Source organism: Scophthalmus maximus, chromosome 18 (assembly GCF_022379125.1).
Source record: "Scophthalmus maximus strain ysfricsl-2021 chromosome 18, ASM2237912v1, whole genome shotgun sequence".
Lineage (NCBI taxonomy): Eukaryota > Metazoa > Chordata > Actinopteri > Pleuronectiformes > Scophthalmidae > Scophthalmus > Scophthalmus maximus.
The window spans coordinates 19,102,501-19,119,459 of record NC_061532.1 but is presented as its reverse complement, the minus strand read 5'-3'; the positions used below and the strand labels follow the sequence as shown (position 1 = coordinate 19,119,459).

The 16,959-nt window shown below is 44.5% G+C and overlaps 2 protein-coding genes and 4 non-coding genes across 7 annotated transcripts; 1 reads left to right on the top strand and 5 right to left on the bottom strand.

Annotated features, from left to right (window-relative positions):
• Positions 1 to 976: 976 nt before the first annotated feature.
• On the bottom strand, positions 977 to 5,516 carry rps7 (ribosomal protein S7). The gene is made up of 7 exons (XM_035617531.2): positions 5,443 to 5,516; positions 4,678 to 4,763; positions 4,354 to 4,425; positions 3,795 to 3,938; positions 3,231 to 3,295; positions 1,640 to 1,790; positions 977 to 1,089 (listed from the first exon to the last, which is right to left on the bottom strand). The coding sequence occupies exons 2-7, from the start codon at positions 4,750 to 4,752 to the stop codon at positions 1,012 to 1,014; spliced, it is 585 nt and encodes a 194-aa protein (XP_035473424.1). The 5' UTR covers positions 4,753 to 4,763; positions 5,443 to 5,516; the 3' UTR covers positions 977 to 1,011.
• Positions 1,366 to 1,592, bottom strand: LOC118290732. Its single transcript, XR_004786493.1, has one exon. It is a non-coding gene; the product is annotated as a small nucleolar RNA SNORA73 family (small nucleolar RNA).
• Positions 2,050 to 2,286, bottom strand: LOC118290735. Its single transcript, XR_004786495.1, has one exon. It is a non-coding gene; the product is annotated as a small nucleolar RNA SNORA73 family (small nucleolar RNA).
• On the bottom strand, positions 3,453 to 3,689 carry LOC118290734. The gene has a single exon (XR_004786494.1). It is a non-coding gene; the product is annotated as a small nucleolar RNA SNORA73 family (small nucleolar RNA).
• Positions 4,043 to 4,269, bottom strand: LOC118290731. The gene has a single exon (XR_004786492.1). It is a non-coding gene; the product is annotated as a small nucleolar RNA SNORA73 family (small nucleolar RNA).
• A 1,024-nt stretch (positions 5,517 to 6,540) lies between the features above and the next one.
• Positions 6,541 to 10,886, top strand: rnaseh1 (ribonuclease H1). Of its 2 annotated transcripts, none has more exons than XM_035617530.2 (8): positions 6,541 to 7,252; positions 8,196 to 8,317; positions 8,430 to 8,606; positions 8,720 to 8,819; positions 8,919 to 8,973; positions 9,304 to 9,388; positions 9,696 to 9,820; positions 10,604 to 10,886. In XM_035617530.2, the coding sequence occupies exons 1-8, from the start codon at positions 7,122 to 7,124 to the stop codon at positions 10,712 to 10,714; spliced, it is 906 nt and encodes a 301-aa protein (XP_035473423.1). In that variant the 5' UTR covers positions 6,541 to 7,121; the 3' UTR covers positions 10,715 to 10,886. The 2 variants fall into 2 exon arrangements, with proteins under 2 accessions (XP_035473423.1, XP_035473422.1); XM_035617529.2 differs by having other exon boundaries at positions 6,546 to 7,252; positions 8,427 to 8,606.
• Positions 10,887 to 16,959: the final 6,073 nt, after the last annotated feature.

The window sequence follows — 16,959 nt, the reverse complement described above, 5'->3', positions numbered from 1 at the left end:
ACTACACCGACAAAGAATTTTGTCAAGTACCATCAGAAAGTATTTCCTTTAGTTTTTGAACAATTGTTATTTCTAATGAATAAAGTTGCTCACTCATTTTTTCCCCAGCCTCCTTCACTTCCATTGACTCTTTGGTTCCCACGTCTTAAAGTTCAACACTTCTGGGGTGAAGTCCAATGTTGCTTAGGAAGTTTCCTAAATCTTGACATGACCCGGAAGTATTTGATCAGCAGCCATGACGAGAGCTGTTCGGATTCTCTAAATGCTGAGGACAGGAGCTTCAATGCTTCCTTTCGTATCTCCTTTAGCGTAGGACACACTGGAGCTTCCTATGTGAAAGGAGAAAGACGTCCCACAATTCATTGCGGCAGCGATATTGAACGTGACGCCATGCACGAACGTAAATGATACAATCCGTAGTAGAGTATGACCCAGAAGAGACGCACGTCATGTCAGTTACATGTGAATCATAACATGTGATGTCTCACGGTGGTAAAACACTGAAACGTGCCGATGGAGCTGGAGGTTTACCGTCACATGACGACGTGGTTTAGTGAAAGTGGAGTCAGATTCTCCGAGCAGCTCTGTCGTCTTCTCCTCCTACGTCCAATGAGTCGTCCTTTACACCTTTCCTTGACCCCATGACCTTTTCCACTGAGGTCAAGGAAGAGTAGATAAGGACAATTGGACCTGAACTTTCTTTATCTGCCTCATTTATTCTGGAATAAGGAGGGAACAAGGGGCCACGCCCCCCATGACACTGCTCAACCGTAAATTGTCCAATTAATTCTCAGCCTGGACCTGACTGTAGAATCAATTCTATATTTGCCCAATGTGCTAAGTGGTCCGACTGTTGACCGAGTCAACAAATGAGAAATTAACAAACTCTGTTGGAATTAATCTGATCCAAGGGTTATCAAAAAACTGATTTCATACATTTTTGATAAAAGGGCCAAAAGAGGAGAATCACCAAAGATTTGACAGTAAACAAATTTATTTTGTCATCGGCGCTTACAGCTGGAACTCTGGGAATTCAAACACGACGTCTTTGCCCGTGAGCTTCTTGTAGACGCCGGAGAAGGTTTCCACCTGAGACGAGGAGACAAGACGTTCAGCGTCAGAGTCACGAGTTGGATCCGAACACGTTTTTCAGATGAAACCAGGTTCGACTTTACAACTTCACGGTCAAATGTATAAATAAAAATATTCAATGAAACTTCAGATAAGATTTCTGTATCGGTTTTTTTTTTACTGGTCTTAAATTTCCTTTAAACAAAATAACATCAAAAATAATTGGGCCAATTTATAATTTTGTCACTACAATAATTATCACTGTGCCACAGTGAAGGTCAATCTCGGGGAGCGGTTTGTGCACTGCATGGTTTAGCTCCCCAGTCACGGCCCCATCAGGACTCTGGGAAGATGTAGGAATATGCAGGACGCTCGTTCCCTCGCCGACAGAGCCGGGGGGGCGGAGCTTCGTCTCCGACGTCGTGGAACGGGAATGTACGTCTCGGCTCCTCAAGAGCTACGCTCCCATACGCCACCAGGACAGAGCCAAGGAGAGCAACCTCCCTGGATGTCCACGTCGGAGTTTTAACCACAGAGACGCGACTTGTCGCCCTGAACGTTCACTCACTTTGTGTTCCACGTTGTTTTGCTGAGCCTTGTCCAGATGGACCTTGATGAGTCTGCTGCTGTCCAGTTTCACTCGGATCCTCTTGCCCACGATCTCGCTGGGGAACACCAGGTCCTCCAAGATGGCGTCGTGCACCGCGGTCAGCGTGCGGCTGGAGGAAAGACACACCGAGACGTCACATTAACACCGAGCATCAACATCACCAGAACTGAACTGTCAATATGTTAAGAATTTTTAAATTTTCTTAACAGCAGCAAATTTTAATGAGAGCAGCTGGAACCAGAGAACCTTTTTATTTTTACTCCCCATGAAATGACTTAAAGGATTAACAAGTTACCAATATTTTGGGGAATCTAGTGTGGATCAACTATTCCGTTATCATTTCACATTGCCTTAGGTTTGTCGGAGTGGTTTGTGCACTGCATGGTTTAGCTCCCCAGTCACGGCCCCATCAGGACTCTGGGAAGATGTAGGAATATGCAGGACGCTCGTTCCCTCGCCGGCCGGCCGACAGCCAGCCGGGGGGGCGGAGCTTCGTCTCCGACGTCGTGGAACGGGAATGTACGTCTCGGCTCCTCAAGAGCTACGCTCCCATACGCCACCAGGACAGAGCCAAGGAGAGCAACCTCCCTGGATGTCCACGTCGGGTTTAACCTCATCATAATCGATGCCCAGTCAATAATGTCTGCACTCGAACCAATTAAGTACAATTGTAAAGGGGAATTTTTTTTCTTCTGAATATTAAAATACTCAGACCGAAACGACAACAGACTTTTAATAGTCGACTTGGAATAACATTTTACTAAAAACAGTAATGAGCCGTTTGTGAGAAAGTTTTCCAGATGAAAAGCTAAATAAATTTTTATTAACTACTTTGCATCTACTTCTAAAACAAATGTCCATGTCAAGAAAAACGTCATGTTCTTTGGTTCCAGCTTCAAAAATGTGATTTACTGCTTCTCTCCATCTCATGTGAAAACAATCTCCAGTTCGTGAAACTGAAAAGTCAACGTTTCACACAATTTACTTGTCTTTAGTATTTGAACATTCACTTTTAAATATTTGATATTTTATAGAGCAAAGATGTCAACTAATGAAATAACAGGCAGATTAACTGATGACAAGTATAATCAGCTGAACCTGTAATTATCAAGGATGATTTTGTTACTCAAAATAAAATCCCCCTCCTTAAACTCAACATTACCATGGCAACAGCCAACTTACTTTACATCAGATTTATTCAAACAACTCGTTTTGTTTGACCAGTATTAACAGATTCAGATTATCGTGGAGGAAAAATAACTTTTCCCACTTGAGAAACTGGATCCAGTTTATTTTTCTGTATTAATAAAGAATAAGCTCAAAACCGCTCAAAGATTTGTTGTTTGCCTGATTATTAATTAACTTTAAAACATCATAGAGCGAAAACCTACTGTTGATGTTATTCAACTGAAACAACCTCAGATGCTGAAACTGTTCAACTGCAGCTTAAACTACCAGTAAAGAGAAACTAATATTAATTAACCACCATTATTATTTCTCTGCTCTGACAACATGAAGAAATCTCAGCCACGTGAGAATCATCACTCACCTCCTCGGACGCTTCTGCTTATTCTTTGTGCGGCTTTTCCTGGTGGGTTTGGGCAGAATTCTCCTCTGAAAGTCAACGACATCCGTCAGATTAATCTCTTAATCACGACTCACTGACATTTAAAAAAACAGGAGACAAGTGAGACAAGTTTTTAAACTTCAGACATCAAAAAACATTCAAACAAACTTCAGTTGAAACGTTTAGTATCTGATGTATAATAATCATTGTGCACTGCATGGTTTAGCTCCCCAGTCACGGCCCCATCAGGACTCTGGGAAGATGTAGGAATATGCAGGACGCTCGTTCCCTCGCCGGCCGGCCGACAGCCAGCCGGGGGGGCGGGGCTTCATCTCCGACGTCGTGGAACGGGAATGTACGTCTCGGCTCCTCAAGAGCTACGCTCCCATACGCCACCAGGACAGAGCCAAGGAGAGCAACCTCCCTGGATGTCCACGTCGGGTTTAACCTCATAATCATAACAGATTCCTTCAACACTTCCACAAAACTCCTTCGAGTTTTTAAGTGTGTAACGTCCGGAGATCAGGACAGAATCCTCCTCCTCACCTGTGCAATGAAGACCACATGCTTTCCGCTGAACTTCTTCTCCAGCTCCCTAACCAGGCGCACCTGGATCTTCTGGAAGGACTTGAGCTGAGGAACGGGAACAAAGATGATGATGGCTTTCCTGCTGCCACCAACCTCGATTTCCTGGAAAACAAAGACAACACAAAGACAGATTTCATTTCACGGACAGGAGAAAACATACAAAACAAAAGCGCTGTGTGCCACAGTGAAGGTCAAATCGGGGAGTGGTTTGTGCACTGCATGGTTTAGCTCCCCAGTCACGGCCCCATCAGGACTCTGGGAAGATGTAGGAATATGCAGGACGCTCGTTCCCTCGCCGACAGAGCCGGGGGGGCGGAGCTTCGTCTCCGACGTCGTGGAACGGGAATGTACGTCTCGGCTCCTCAAGAGCTACGCTCCCATACGCCACCAGGACAGAGCCAAGGAGAGCAACCTCCCTGGATGTCCACGTCGGAGTTTTACATCTTTCATTTCAACGTGACGATTGATGATTATGTATAAAGTAAGAGACTGACGAGTGGGGGAAAAGAGCTTCTACCTTTGCTGCAGTGATGTTCAGCTCTCTCAGCTGAGCCTTCAGGTCGGAGTTCATCTCCAGCTCGAGCAGAGCCTGCAGGGGGGAAACGAGAGCAGGTCGCTTCAGTATCTGTGGCATCTCTACGTAGACATTTCACTTTCTCTCTCTCTCCAGCATCCAACCTCAAAACTCAGCAGATCCCAGAGTCTGACAGGTTCTTACGTATCGCAGGAAAGGCTTGTGAAAATGAGCTCATCCAAAAGTCTTACTGCTCATGATAACAGTCACCACTTCCATCAGACGTCAACAGTCATACGTGTGATCCCTCAGACCTGCTCCTCTTACCTGGGAGATCCCGGACTCGAACTCGTCTGGCTTTTCGCCATTGGGCTTCACTATTTTGGCGCTGGTACTGAACATGGCCTTTGTCTCTGCACAGAGAAATAAAATGAAGCATGAATATCTCACATACACACATGCACCTGCAGCCTCAGAGGCGTGGAGCCTGGAGCAGCTTCTCTTCATGAAGCTGAAGACAACCCGGCTCCATGCTGGCTGGGAGCTGCAGGCTAACCCCCACGACTATCCACTATAGACAGGTTTATACACAACAGACATGAAACACAAATCTATCACCAGACAATTTAGATACCAACACAAAAAAAACACACTTCGCGTTAGCTAGGCTACAACAAGGTAAAGTTAGCTAACTTAGCTTAGCCTTAGCTGTCATTTATTTTAACCGAGTTGGACACGAGTTGTGTTTTTCAGAAAGTCTAACACGAGTCACAAGTTTTCTTCCGTAGACGCCTCGTGTACAGGAGGTGAAAGAACCCAGAGGCCCCAGCAGCCTCCTCCTCCTCCTGCGTGAACACATGCACGGCCTAGCTAACACGGCTAACACGGCTAACTGCCAGCGGGACAGCGGAGCGACTCTTTCACTACGGTCCGTGTTTCGCGCTATGAGGCAGCCATCCGCCGCCGAGAGCCGCACAATCTAAGGCATCAAGTGTTAAACAGTCTCTGGGACACGTAAATGTTTCAGTGTGGACGAGTTAAAGGAGATTTTAGAACAGAAAAGTGCGGCGGGAGGAAGACGGCGCGACTCACCTCTGTCAACGACGGCCAAGGAAGAGGCCGGATCATCGCGAGAGTTGCATTAATGCAACGCGAGGCGAGCTTACGCGGGATATCGCGAGAGTTCTTCTTCTTCTTTTACTGTTTTATGACGGTTGGCAAGCAACGAAACGGCGCATTACCGCCACCAACTGGTAAGATAAGATAAGACATGCTTTTATTCGTCCCACAATGGGGAGATTTGGACATTACAGCAGCACAGTGGATAGAAGAATTTAGGAAGAAATGTAATAAAAGGTGCTTTCGCCTCACAGCAAGAAGGTTCTGGGTATACAGAGCAGTAGCAATAGTTACACATGGAGTTACAAGTGTAACTGGTTACAAGGAGTGTGGATCAGAATCACTTGAACAAATCAAAACAAAACAAAATAAAACAAAAACGTACAATATGATAAGATTCTCCCTAACACCTTAATTTCCCTGAGGTACTGTATTAAATGACTATAACATTTGTTCTGCGAATCTTGCTTTCCGAGGTTCTGACTGAGTCGTGTTCTCTGTCCCCATATTTTTGACTGTGTACTATGATGTGTTCTATAGTTTCCACTTGTTCGCAATTGTCACAGTTTCCTAAGTTATTTTTTCCTCTTTTGAATAGTATACTATGAAGTCCAAATCTGAGTCTTGTTATGATCGTCTCCTCTTTTCCACTTCTTCTTGTACTTCTCATCTCTCCCAATTTCTTTTGCATTCCGTAATACCATCTCCCCTTTTTTCCTTCTCCCACTGTTTTTTGACAAAGGCTTCTCAAATGTCTGTTTAATCATTCCCCTGATTTCTGTTGTACTAATGTTCACTGTGATATCAATTTGCCTTTTCTTGGTCGCCTGCTTTGCAATTTTGTCTGCAATTTAATTCCTATTACACCCAAATGGGCTGGAACCCAAAGAAAATGTACCGTGAGACCCATCATATTGATTTTGTACAGTGTTTGTTGTTTTTCTATTAAAGTTTCTTTCATGCTGTCTGTGTGGCGGCCACTACTTTATCGCGAGAGTTGTCGGAGTCCGCGATAAATGCCGCGTTCACGCAGAATGGGAAGTCGACGTTACCCAGAAACAAACAGCTAATATCTCCGGGTAAATTAGCTGCTCCGGGTAAATTAGCTAAATACAAAGTAAAAGTGTTTGATATTCTAGACACAGTTTGTTGAGGTTGTTTTTAATACGTGGAAGATTCGCGTGGAAATTGACGACATCTTCGATTCTGAATTAAAACCGACGTGTGAACATTTTTTATGATTTAAACGATTACGCTGTGAACGCAGCAGCAACCAGAGTCTCGCGAGAGTTGACAGAGATCGCGGACGCTTGTCAACATTTACATTTAGCTTTTTTCTTGGCCTTTTCTTTGTCGCTGCTCTTTTCGGGTTTAAAGCAAAAACTTAAACGGAGTTTAGAAAGAGACGAGTTATTTCACATTGTTGTCACGTTAATTTTAAATACAGTTTGGAGGGTTTTTGTTATTTTTTTTAGGGGAGGCAGACGAATCAGCTAACCGGAAGTAGCTAGTTATTCGCTCCTGAATTTAGCTCAATTGTCGTAAAAACAAGGTACCGACGACTGACGAGTCACTTTATTGTTGTAATTTCAATCGTCTTTGAAAGGGGGCGACGCGATGTGGGCCACGTCCGTTTCCCCGTGCGGGCAGTGATGTTCAGACTCTCCGGGGTCTTCCGAGCAGTGCGCAGGAGCGTGTGCAGCAGCGTCGTCGACGACATGGCGAAGGGCAAGTTCTTCTACGCGGTGAAGAAAGGCTTCAAACCGGGAGTGTACAGCTCATGGTGAGAGGGTTCACGACTTAAGACCAACACATTTGTTTGTAACCCCCCCCCCCCCAAAAAAAATAAATAAATAAAAGAAATTAAACCTGCTCATCACAAGCGAGGTGAATTTTCGTCACTGCTCGGTCACAAGCCAAAGTCCATTCAGATTTCTCGCGTTTTAACGTCTCATTGTACGTTTTCAAAAGAAAAACACAACGAAAATTTAAATTTAACAGCTTTTTGCAATCATTAAAACCCCACCTTGAATTCGGCACAGAAGACAACACGTTAGGAGTTTTGATTCCTGAGCAACCACAGGGGGAGGACATCGTGATATGGGCAGTATTGTAACATGTCAATCAATGGTCTCCAGCTGCAACAGATCATCGATTACTCGGTTAGTGATCGACTACTTAATGAATCGCCAACTATTTTGATAATCGATTGATCAGTTGAAGTAGTTTCTATGAAAAAGAAAAGTCCATATTCTCTGATTTCAGCTTCTCAATTGTGAATATGTTCTGGTTTCTCTGCTCCTCTGTGACAGTGAACTGAATGTCTTTGGTGAGTGGACAAAACAAAACATCATCTTGGGGTTTTGGGAAACACCATCAACATTTTTCAGCATTTGATGACATTTTAGGAACCAAACAACTAATCGATAAAATCGTGAAAATAATTGACAGATTACTCGATAATGAAAATGAATCGTTATTTGCAGCCCTACAAGGGTCTGTACAATGCGTATAGAAGTGTATTCCTGAAAAGCACAGAGGCAAATGTTTGGTCCACCAGATAAACATATATTTTAATAACACAACAACATCTGTACTAATCAAGAAACACGTTCAGCTCATTATAAATCCGAGTGAGAGGTCTGGAAAGATGTTTGAATTTATTTATTTTTTTCAGATTACTGGAATTATTCATCATTTCTTTTTTTCCCCGCCCTGTTATTCAGGGATGAATGTAAAAGCCAGGTGGAGAAATTTCCAGCCGCCGCTTTCAAGAAGTTTGCGTCGGAGAGAGACGCCTGGGCGTTCGTCAGAGGCGTCGAACCTCCACCTCCCGATGTGAAGAACGGTACCAGCCCCGGAAATCTCTCCATTCATTCTAGAACTCCTTAAAGAGGGACTGAGCTGAGGACGCCTCCTCGAAAGACGATGACACTTTTGTGTTTTTGTTTTTTTAGCAGCTCTGAGTTTGGACTCTGCCGTGGCCCTTCTGCCTAAGAGAGGCCCCGAGCCCCTGGAGTACATCCCCCTCGGTAAGAAGAGATGCCACTCGGACGGGGAGGCGGCGTCCCCGACCAAACGAGCCAAACCGTCGGAGAGCTCATCGTCGGTCAGCTCGGACGGATTCACGTACATGGGTGAGCTGTCTGTGGAGATTTTTCGTAAAAGAAACTGTGGGTAGATAGATAATCTAGTTACGTGGTTGTCAACACATGGCATCGAATAAACACCTTTGACTCCCTGTGTCCAGGTGACGCCGTGGTCGTTTACACCGACGGCTGCTGCTCGGGAAACGGAAAGAGTCGAGCCCGAGCTGGCATCGGAGTTTACTGGGGCCCCAACCACCCGCTGTGAGAAAACACACACTACAGACACAGGCACTTTTAGACTGGAACTGAAGTAGAGACATGAATCAATAAATCGAAAAATTTGTGGCTGCTCTCCTGCAGAAACGTTGCCGATCGGCTTGAGGGACGACAAACCAACCAGCGGGCGGAGCTACAGGTGAACGTCTCTCAAGTTTTAAAATAAACAATAATACATTTTTGTGTTTTTTTTCTAAATTTTTAGAGACATTAAACGATGGGCCTGAAATCTTTTTTTATTATAACTAAAATAAGATTTTAAACTTGGGTCACTTTAACAAATATCTTTGTAATTTTTTCTAAAAGATGCTGCTTGAAATTATTTTTAAAAAAAAATAGTTTCCACTTAAAGTCTGTTGTAAATATTGCAGATATAATCGTTTTGTCTAGTTTTCATACAATTGCACAGATACGACCACATGCTAACAGTTGTAACTGTGTGTGTGCACGTGTTTGTGTGTTACACCAGGCAGCCTGCAAAGCGCTGGAGCAGGCCAAAGAGAAGAACATGAAGAAGTTGGTTCTCTACACCGACAGCAAGTTTACAATCAACGGTGAGATTCCTGAACGTGGAACCTGCTGATGTTATTCCAAGGACAAATTCCTGTTCATTTCAACATGGCGTATATTTCCCATAATGCAGTTCTACGAGTTCAATTCTAGAAATACAGGGAAACGACACATATCTGCTTGAGCAGCATGAACCAACTACAAGTGTTTTTCTTTTTTATTTGTTTGTACGTGAATCATTTTAAACTTTTGTCCCAGAGTCAGTCTGAAACTTTACCAAAGGGAAAGTGCATTAGGGATTTGAAATAAACCACAACTTGCCTGAGATGTGTGGTTGTGTGTGTCCTGCAGGTGTGACCAGCTGGGTGAAGAACTGGAAGCTGAACGGCTGGAGGCTGAAGTCCGGAGGTCCGATCATCAACAAAGACGACTTTGTGAAGCTGGACCGACTGAACGCAGAGCTGGAGGTGGTCTGGGTAAATACCAACCTGCGTCAACTCTGAATGAGTTAGATATAGTTCCATGAGGTGGACCCGACCTCTGTGTGAGTCTCCATGTTTCTACGTCGTGTTGAATGCGGTTGTTGAACTGAACCGTCCAGAATACGTCGTGATCGCGTTGAATTTTCAGACGCTGCTGAAAAATGGGAAATGGAATCAGCGGTGCGACACCATAAAGTGTCCCCTGTCGGGTTCTCAGTGGGTTGCGGTTTGCAACTTTACCACCAGATGCCGCCAGAAAAAATTGGAAAAATAACATACTGGGCCTTTAAACATCTAAGAACATTGTGTGTTCTAACTTTTGTATTACTCCTTTTTTAAATGTTGAAGTGTTATTTCATCCACATGAGCTCATAACGCTTTCTAAAAGAAACCCTGCAGCTTAACATTATTATTTTTTTGCGTTATTATTTATGTTTACATCTTCTAAATGTTCAACATAACCTGAACGCGGTGAAGGCTCTCAGGAGATTAGTCGGGATCCAAATAAACGAAATTAACAATTAAAACGAAAACAACACGAATAAACTTAATGTCAGGGAAATATCCCTGACTATTATTTTTTTTATCAAGATCCAGGAATTATTACCTGGGGAATCAGTGAAAATGTAGAAAAATCATCTCGCCGTCTTTTGTAAATTGCGAAATCATCATATTAATGACATTTGACTGATTTTTTTTATCGTGACTATTGTTTCTACAAACTTCACCAGATGCTGAGGATTAATTTTCTCTTTTCCCTCCTCTTCCTTCCTCCAGTTGCATATTCCCGGTCACGCCGGCTACAGAGGCAACGAGGAGGCCGACAGACTCTCGAGAGAAGGAGCCGTGAAGCCTTTACCTCAACACGACGACGACGACGACCAGTGAACAGCAAATCATATTCGCTCACTGGACTTTTTATTTATTTATTTTCCCCCTCACAACAGCGCTTGTGACGAACCCCAAAACTCATGGGACAAGGGGGGGGGGTCTCTGTTTGTCATTTTTCTGTTCATATTCTGCTCTGAATAAAGTTTTCTCTTTAAGTTTCAACTTTAAACAGAAGTCAAGTCACTATGGGTTTTCTTCCGAGGATTTTTTTTACTGTCACTGTGCATTGAATTTCTCTGAGGATAAGGGAGGAGGTGGTGAAGACGGCGGAGGGAAGGAGGAGAGTGAAGGAGATAAGGACGAAGAGGAAGCGGAGGAGGAAAGCAGCATCGTCAGAGGTGAGAAATGAAAAAGAAATAGGAAAAATAATATTGTGTAATTGATTATTAAGGAGAAGAGAAGTGTCCGTCTACATGGCTTACAGTACGTCATCCAGCAGGTGGAGCTTTATCCTCATGAAAACAAGGGCTTAATCTTTCTGGGATCCCATCGCACAACATAAACTCACATTCCAGCAACACACCAACGCACACTCACAAAATACAAAACCAGACAAACCAAAAAAACTTCTAAATGAAAGGGGAAAAAACAAAAAGGTAAAAGTATCTTGTTTGTCACCGAAGAACAATTTAAATACGCCCAATGTAATGAATATATTGACTATGACTCAGATTGATGCTGGAGTTTAAAGACAAGCACATTGAATACACTGCAGTCATTTTTTATTACACAATACAAGTTGAGCTCAACTAGCCTACACTGAAAAAATGAAAAGCTGGAATAGAATAGAACAAACAAACACTGATTTTAAAGAGAAGATTACTTGATAAGTGATATCAACACAAGCGAGGTGATTTTACTTGACAAAAATCTTGAAAATAAGTTTGAGATGGGGAGTGGGTTCAGAGATAGAAAAATGTATATTAAACTCATATTTCCAAATCTCATAGTTTAAGCACAGAACAGTTGTAATAATATGTTTATCATATTCAAGGATTACAGTTTCAAATTGATCTAGCACTTAATGCAGCAACATTTTCATCCTACTGGAGTTCACAGTACAGTCCATCTGAATGTCAAATTTTTAATATCCGCTCGTCTTTTAGCTCTGCTTTGGTCTCCGCCAACTTCCGAGGCAAATAAAACGAAAAGTAAGCGAGACATAGAGCCCAAAATATGAGCTAAAAACAATATATACTGTTAATAATTCTTAACTGGCATCACAGCCAATCGTTTGAGTCACTGATCCATACAAAATATTAATTAATTAGCCTCCATTCAAACTGACAACTTCATTTCTATTTAATTCTACTCTCTGCTTCAGTTTCACTACATTCACTCTGTTTACTTGATTTAATACAACCGACATTCAAGGTGATTACAGGTGAGTTTATACAATATCGATCAGACTTATCTCCATTTTTTTTATAAGAGCTACACAGATGCGTAGGATTGTTTGCTCTTGGTGGAGGGACGCGCTCTACTCGAAGTTTTATTTCCTCTGGGGGGGAAAAGTGAAATAATCTCATAGGTAGATTTTATATATATATATATAAAGCAAATTAAATTAATTCTCACTTGTTTCAAGGTTAAGTTTCCGTTAAGTTTCTGCAAATTACAGACAATTCATCAAAAAGTTTCATGCGACTGAATTTTCCACATTTAAAACTACCATCTACATTTCACGAGATTGTGGGAACTTGCTCCACCTCAACTAGTTACACAACATTTAAAGACGACTCATACATAATTATATTACTAATAAAAAATCCTATAATATATATACGTATGTATAATACAAAATCACCAAAGGAGTCATATTCTGCATAATGAGATACTCAAAGTACATTTGATTGATGAGTACATTAGATAACTTGTAACAAAGTACAGTGTTTATAATTGTTGTATTGATACTTTGACGTAAGTATCCGAGATCCTCTTCCATCACTGCTCCTCGTCTCCTTCCCCTCCTTCCTGTACGTATTAACAAAAAAATAATCTCCAGCTTTTCTTTCTGCTGATGGAGACGGAGAGAAATTAAGAGACTCCCCCCTCCTCCCTCCCTCGCTCCCTTCCCTGCTCTTCCTCCTCCGTCCTCCTGCAGCCAGTCAACTGTTCGGTGTCGATGTTGGAAAGCGGCAGGACGGAGGCTCGGGGTCCCTCGCCCTGACCCCGAACCGCTGCCTCGCGGCGAGCGTGGGCCACCTCGACCCCGCCAGAGGCAGCCCAGTCTGAGAGAGAACGCCTCTAGGAGGTCAGAGGTCACCCCTCGGCAGCTTCACCTCCTCGCTGGCTGAGCCTCGTTAGCACTCCTCCTCCTCCTCCTCCTCAACACACACACACACACACACACACACACACACACACACACACACACACACACACATGCCTCCTCAGCAGACTGAGCTCTGGCATCAGTCCGCCGCTGCCCCGCTGGAGGGGAGGAAGACCGAGCAAACTGTAAAGAAACTTAACAAACCAGACATTAGAAACATCCTGCTCATATTTCACTCAGAGGGTTTTTTGTCAATTTTTAGACCCAACAGTGTCAAAAAAAAACCAAAAACGGAATGTTCTGCCGGGGTTGAAGAACTCTCCGACAACCTCACACCGTCTTGACACGGAGCGGGGGATGTTTCGCTAAAGTGCTCGCAGTGCTGATGGGGATGGAGGAAAAAACTTCATACAGACAATAAGGCCCAGGCTACAGAAGTGTTGTTGTGGCCAAGTCGCTCAAGTGCAATTCCAAGTTCACGCTCCACAAAGTTATAGAGATTGCAAGTCTCGTCTGAGCCGCCGCGATCCATCGTCTGGTTTAACCTGGTTTTGTCCCGAGTCCATGAGATCACAGCCAACTTTATGTCCCCGTCGCGAGTGGCCGTGGTCATGTGATGTAATGTTGGAGTTGCTGAGATGACCTCTGAACCTCAACGAATTCACGGGCTGGCCCCCGTCGGCCACGTAGATCACATCCATCCCTGAATTGGGAACGGGACACGGCTCCTGAGAGGAATGTCCTAGTCGCTGAGGTCATGTCTGGAGGTCTGAGCTCACATTTAAGTTGCTGCGTCCATGTCTAGTTCCATCCATCCGCTCATGTCCAATTTCCTGAGATCAACGTGAAAGTGAAGATCACATCTTGGATGCTTAGATCCTTCAAGTCCGTCAGTCGATTCTTCTTCATGTCACAATTGCAGTTGTGTCTTGATTCCCCGATGGCCCGTCTTGAGTTCCTTGGTCTTTGTCATTCTAGTTCTATGAGTCATAATTCTTATTTTAGGGTGTGGAACCCCCTGTGGAACGACATGGTTCAAAGATGTACGTCCTCACAGAACATCAGTTGGACCAGGACGACTTTTGTCATCATGGCACATGGGGCATTGACGACGTAGCTCCTCAAGCCCAGCTCCTCTGCTCCCCTCTCCGACGTTCAGCGTCAACTCCCGTCTCCATCCGGTCCAGAGACGACGTCTGCGCCGCTTCTTCCTTTTGTGATCCGCCATGGAGGATGAGGCAGGGCGCAGCACGCCATCGACGGAGGCGGCACAGAAGGAGTCGCAGTCAAAGATGGCGAGAAGAACAAAAGTGGCAGCCGTTCCTGCGACAGCTGTCTACATTCTGCTCAGAAACCAGCTCCCACAACACCTTCGCTGCCGACGCGACTGTTTGATTTGCCAAAAGAGGAGAGTTTCTAAAGCGCTTTTTCATTTTAGGTAAAAGTACTGTTTTTCTAGAGGAGGGTTATATAAGGATGGGCATTCCTCACAAAAAACAACAACTTTACAGCAGCTACCTAGTTTCCTCTCTAGCTGGATTAATCTGTAAAATCAGGAAATAACTGGAGGTCAGAGAGAATTCAAAAACAAAAAAACAAGAGACTTTTTGCTTTAAACAATTATGATGAGATTGGACAATTTTAAGGCACAGTACAAAAAAACTACTCTTAGGAAGTAGAATAAATCTCAATGTGATTTGGGTGAAATTACCCTTTTTAAAACCTCAATTAATAAGCACGCAGACGGCACAATCATCTGTTTGCCCTCTGCTCAACACAACACCAAGACTGAATTCCTCTGTTTGCTTGTTTGTTTTTAGATCTGTATGGACGAAGCTGCTGGTCGGTCAGGTCAGTGAACGCACCACAGGTCTGAGTCAGACCTCTCCTGATGCAGCCCGATCCGATTAATCTTTTTCTTTATACTTGCTGATGTTTGAGGGCTTCATTATCTCGTCTCCCCGCTGATTTGCATCGCGGACAGAAACGTTATGAATCAATCGGTGCCCTCGTGGAAAGTTTTGCCGCGCTCCGCACCCCTGGAGCCATCTGTGTGTTTTCAAAGTTCCACTCCGAAATGAGATTTTTTTTTTTTTGCATTTGGAAATTATGACGCCTACTCTGATGTAGAAACATTTGGGGGGGTGGGGGGGGGAACTCAAATATTGGCATGAAAGTAAAACTCATTATGGAAATACATTGAACTTATTGACTATTCATGAAATTTGCCGGCAAACGATGAGACCGATTCCTGGGTGGGGTCGGGAGTTTCTGAAATACAAAGTTTGTTACTCTCTTAATGAGTTCAAATCATTCGGTAATTACTTATTATTTTGGATGAATTTAATTACAGTGATGTGAAAGGACTTTGATGGATAGAATTGAAGAGGAACAGGCCTCTTACAGACTGGCTGATGGACGGGTGCAGACAACAGGGGCTTCTACGAGGTGGCAGGTCCATGGGAAGTCACACAAATGGATGGAAGAAATGTGGAGGCTGAAGGTGTGGTGGCAGAAGAGACGTGGAGCAGGACAAGCGGGCAGATTCCCTCCAGAGGACGTTCTGTAGGCAGGACAGATGAACAAGAATGGTCCAGCCCGGAGGCAGGGTTGCTCTGGTGGATGTGGGCAGAGATGAAGGCGGGTCGACTCTGGAGGTCGGGAAGGAGGCCCAAGAGCAAAGGTCCGGTGGGCGGGGTCTCTGTAGAGAAGGTGTCTGCTGGGTCGGTAGGTTGGTCGGTAGTGGCTGTTTGGGAAGAGGCTTTTGTGTCGGCGGGAATGGCCGAGTAAGGAACAGGTAGGAAGTGGACTGGGATGGCGAACCCTGGACCAGCCTCAGGAACGGGACAGGACATCAGATTCAGGAGTAGAGATGTTGGCTGGGAGCCGTCAGGTACAGACTCGACGCTGACGACCAGGAACGGCGACGACTCGGGAACAGACGAGACATCGAAGGGAAACGGAATTCTCTTGACTCCGGCTTGGCGTCGGCCGCGGCGCTGGGCAGAGTAGGGGACCGATGTCCTTCGGGGGGGACACGCTTCTCTCTGGGGGCGTTGAACTCTAGATACCTCTGGGAAATAATGACGCGAATGCCCAGGAAAGTTTTTTTTTAAAGAGGTTTACGGCAAAAGAAAAGAGACACTCGGCTGAACGCAGCATTAAACACAACAGTTCCGCTTTCACCCCTTCACCAGAACACACTCATAGACTTCTTTTAATTGAATTTGGCACCGCGATCACCCGGTGTCCTCATTATGAGGAGAGGTGATTTGTGGATAGACACAGCGGGTGGTTTGACAGCCCGCTGCGAGCGCTGATGAGGAAGGACACGACGGAAAAAAGAGAGGACAGACATGATGGAAGATGGGGGGAAAAGATGAGGAGGCGAGAGAAAAGAGGAGTCGGCGAGGGAATCGGAGGACATCTGAGGAAACGGGAGAAGCCAAAAAATGGAGGAGGAGGAGGAGGAACTGAGAGTGAAGGAGAGAAAAGTAAGGTGGTCGAGGGAATAGAAAGAAAGTGACATCAGGAACAGCTTTAATAAACTAAAAACGTATCTCAGAAACAACGGCATCATGTGGTGGTCCAATGAAATGGTTGGAGGTGATTGAGGCTCATCATTATTAAAATGAAACAATAGAAAGTCTGCAATATATCATATAGAGTGTAACAATTAGTTGATCTACAGAAAAAAAATGTGGCCGCTGCTGCTGCTGGCTGTTGAAATGCTGCTCAGGTCTGCGGCAGGCTGACGCCCAGCAGAGGCACGACCGCCTGAATCCCAAACACACACAGAGTACGTCTTCATCCAGACAGCGACACCGTCGAGCTGCAGCCGCCGGTGAAACGCCAGAGACACATCGAGCGGACGAAGGGTTTAGGGGTTTTTCTGATGCAGTGTTCCCGTCCCCGTCAGGGAGGAGCGAGCGGCTGACGGGGGAAACCTGGTCTTAATTTAATAGAA

Coding starts and splice junctions, on each gene's coding strand:
- rps7 (XM_035617531.2), bottom strand. CDS start 4,752: ATGTTCAGTACCAGCGCCAAAATAGTGAAGCCCAATGGCGAAAAGCCA. Junction 3,296..3,794: donor ATGTGGTCTTCATTGCACAG/GTGAGGAGGAGG, acceptor GTTGACTTTCAG/AGGAGAATTCTGCCCAAACC. Junction 1,791..3,230: donor AAGCAGAAGCGTCCGAGGAG/GTGAGTGATGAT, acceptor TCTTTCCTCCAG/CCGCACGCTGACCGCGGTGC.
- rnaseh1 (XM_035617529.2), top strand. CDS start 7,122: ATGTTCAGACTCTCCGGGGTCTTCCGAGCAGTGCGCAGGAGCGTGTGC. Junction 8,820..8,918: donor TGGGGCCCCAACCACCCGCT/GTGAGAAAACAC, acceptor GCTCTCCTGCAG/AAACGTTGCCGATCGGCTTG. Junction 9,821..10,603: donor CAGAGCTGGAGGTGGTCTGG/GTAAATACCAAC, acceptor TCCTTCCTCCAG/TTGCATATTCCCGGTCACGC.